This window comes from Cebus imitator, unplaced genomic scaffold (genome assembly GCF_001604975.1).
Source record: "Cebus imitator isolate Cc_AM_T3 unplaced genomic scaffold, Cebus_imitator-1.0 Scaffold259, whole genome shotgun sequence".
NCBI classification, from domain to species: Eukaryota; Metazoa; Chordata; class Mammalia; order Primates; family Cebidae; genus Cebus; species Cebus imitator.
Window position 1 is genome coordinate 883257 of NW_016107574.1, and position 3614 is coordinate 886870.

Sequence of the window (3614 nt, forward strand, 5' to 3'; positions counted from 1 at the left end):
AAAAAAAAAAAAAAAAAAAAGAATGGTTATTTCTGAAGAATCATGGTGTGCAGTAAAAAACAAAGAATGGTTATCTCTGGGTAAAAAGATTATAGTTTATCTTCATTTTCTTCCTTTTAGCTTTTCCATAATGTTTCATAATTAACATGTATTTCTTTCGTTAAAAGGTTAGGGGGAAGAAAACCTTAAAAGGGTTAGTTTGATGCCTATAACCAACATCAGTACAAGAGAAATTTTTAATAGTCAAAATCATTCAACAATCAAAGTGGAATGCTTTCACCAGATATTTTTAAGGCAAATCTCAATACATACCACTTTTGGTCTTTCTTACATTATTAACATACTTGGTTTTAAAACATGTTTAATCAGTACTATCATCTTGGGTTCATTTGTTTTAAACAATTTTCCTTAGTAAGTAATTGTTATCTAATGCTGCAATCACAGCAGTAAAACAGCTACCTGGTAACAGCTAAAACAATGGTATTTGATGGACTTTACAGATAAAATGATTGTAATCGTTCTAGCTAATAAGTTATTTTTAGATCATTTATAAAATCACACAAATATTAAGAGACCCAATTTAATGTGCATGTTAAATAATAGAAAACTAGTAATTGTTATTTTTCTACATTTCTAAAGATTTTTTGATAGATGAAAAAATAAGTACCTGTATATAAGTAAAACCCCAGTACATTTATGCCACCCTATGGCATACCAATTCAATTAGCTGACTTCAGTAGATAGAGCACAAGAGGAAAAAAAAGTCTGTCTTCTTTATTTCCAACTACAAGGCTGCTATTGATATACTGAAGGCAAAAAAAAAAACCTGCCTTCAATTTTACCATTTTATACGAAATATGATTCTCTATGGGTCTTCTGGAAACAGTAATATGAATCTCGCTTACGCCAAGACTGAACTGTGTCCCCCGAAAATATTGACACCTTAAACCCAAATATGACATTATTTGGAGATGGGGGCCCTTGGGAGATGATTATGGTTAAATAAGGACATGAGGATGGGGCCATATGAGCACACAGCAAGAGAGCAACTATCTGTAAGCCAGGAAGAGAGCCTCACCAGAACCTAACCATGCAGGTATCCTGGTCACGGATGTCTGACCTCCAGGACTGCAAGAAAAAAAAAATCTCTTGTTTAAGCCACCAATCTAGGATAGTCTGTTACAGCTGCCTAAGCAAACTAATATAACTCTTAGCATGGACTCTGTATAGCAAAACTGTGTCAACAGCAGTCTGTTTTTCTGGTGTCTAGAACCACTCCTTTCATCTATCTTTTAAAAAACTCAGCAGAATGTCAGAAAACATTTTGTTAGCTGTATCAACAAAATGCACACTACAGTCTGAACAGACTAAACTGACAAAATATTGTTAATAGCAATCACCACTAACCCTTTATCATCACACTTACATAAGGTTTCTCATTTAACCTTCCCAACAGCCCTATGAAACAGGTATCATCTCCACTTTACAAATGAGAAAACTGAAGCTTCTCGGAAAGTCTGAAAAAGAATGTATGCCACAACTGGGATTTGAACCCCATTCTGCTATGCTCCAAAGTTTATGCTCTTCCCACCTAGCTACCTGGTCTGTCCTTAGACACTGATGGGCGGGGAACCCTGGGATCTACTTTGTGAATAAAAATTGTCTGTCTCTGAAATAAGGTAACAGTGAGCATTTTAACTAGGATATATAACATGAACGGAAGTGCTCAAATGCTTTAAAACACTCTTACAAATACACACAAGGCTACCCAGATAAAAATGTGTAACTTATGAGTGTCTTACCCAAACATTTTAAGTTTATAAAAATAAGCATTCATCAGTGCAAAAGTTATTTCACGCAGAAAAATACATTTAACTTTACTTAATATTCAAAGGCAATTCCTGTCTCCTTAAGCCAATATACAAATGGACAGAATATACGTTACCTACAATAAAGACTATAAATCTGATCCAGTAAACCAAGGACACTTACCAATCACATTATGTTTTGAACTGAAGGGATCTACAATTGTTTGATCTCTGTAACTTCGAAAACCCTGGATAATCACCTAATAAATAAAAGACATTTTTGAGAAGGCTTCCCCCCCAAAAAAATAACATATACATTAACATTTTTCTCTTGCATTTCTTTCCTGTTTCTCATTTAATGCAATATAGAAAACTTAAAATTTCATATAAGAAAAATTCACTTTGGAAAGCGGTGATTAAAAATCTGCTTTCAGAAAGTCCTTTTATCGGTAACCCTTGCCAATGCAACGCCACTGCAGGATTTCGCTTTTTTTTTTTTTTTTTTTTTTTTGTTATAGTTATTAACCTGCTAAGAACCTTTCAAAATCAAGAATACTGCGTGAGCTTAACTGGAACACTTTTAAACACTGCAATGCAAAATAGCAAAAGTCTATCCAGCAGGCCGCCCGGCCTCAGCTCCCCGACTCCAAGACCAGCGAGGGCAGCTTTCAGTCACTCACACCCGCCGGCCAGAAAGAGCCCACGTTCCAAAGACGGAGTGCTCAGAACCCGACAGACCCGACAGAAAACGGTTTCCAAGGCTGTGTGCCTGGGCTCGTCTTTGTGGTGGACTCCCGCGCGGGAAGACCATCTTGACAGAAGTAAACAACCGAAGGAGGCGGCGCTCCGCATCCTGCAAGCCAGAGGATCCCGCTCACTTCGCGGGTTAATCGGGCAGAGGAACTGCCCCTCGCAGTGACAGTGACACCCCAGTCTGTGCCCCCACCGGCGCCCCCGGACCGGGGAGGTCGCCTTTCCACACATCCCACGCACAAAGCCCAGGCGAGGCCACCCCTGCAGGACCACGCAGCCCTTCCCGCCCGCGGCCGCCCCGGCGCGGTGCCCCCGCCAATTCTCCAGCCGCCTGGGAAGGCCGGGTCCCTCCCAGCGGCCCGCCAGCCGGCCCCGTCCACACCTCTCGGAGATCCTGACTCCCCTAGACTAGCCCCAGCGCGGAGGCCCAAGCTGCAGAGGAGCGCCCCAATTCTCCGCGACCCAGCAGCCCCGGCACTCGCGAGGCCGGGGTCCCTCTCCTCCCCCCCACAGTCCCTGCCCAGCCCCGGTCCAGCCCGTAGCAAGAGAAAAGAGGCACCACAAGACTCCTGCCTCAAAGAGCGGTCCTCACTGGCCCAGGACGGGATGAAGGGACGCAAAGGCCTTACCTGCTTTATGTACATGATTCCGCGCCCCTCGCCGGGAAGGAAACCCGCCCGGAAGCAGCAAATGCGCGGCGGCAGAGTCGAGTGAGGTGCCTGCAGGACCCCTCCCCCAAAGCGCCGCTCGCTCCCCTCAAGCCAAACAAAATGGCGGCGCTCGTGGAGGAGGAGTCCGCGCCTCGGACGGAACCATCTTGCAGCACTCACAGAGCGTAGGGGGAGTCAAGCTCAGATCTGCGCTTTCTTTTAGGCAAAACGGGTCTTCCACAGGGTTGTTTGGTGGACTTCATTTCAATCTAGAATTCCGTAGCTAACGCTTTTCTGGGACTTAGTCAAAAGCTCTACTCGGAGAAGTCATGACCATAAGGTTGGCCCGTACCACCTCCGAGCGCGGGGCCAATGGTCGCGTCCACAAGGAGGGGAAAGGTTC

General features: G+C 43.8%; 1 protein-coding gene across 1 annotated transcript in view; it reads right to left on the bottom strand.

Annotated features, from left to right (window-relative positions):
* The window catches only part of SMC3 (structural maintenance of chromosomes 3), a 36510-nt gene extending 33168 nt beyond the window's left edge, over positions 1–3342 (bottom strand). The window contains exons 1-2 of the mRNA XM_017499687.2: positions 3191–3342; positions 1993–2068 (exon numbers count right to left, since the gene is read on the bottom strand). Of these exons, the coding sequence (XP_017355176.1) occupies positions 1993–2068; positions 3191–3205 (91 nt within the window). The 5' untranslated portion in view covers positions 3206–3342. The remainder of the gene's footprint in view (positions 1–1992; positions 2069–3190) is intronic.
* Between the last annotated feature and the right edge of the window lie 272 nt (positions 3343–3614).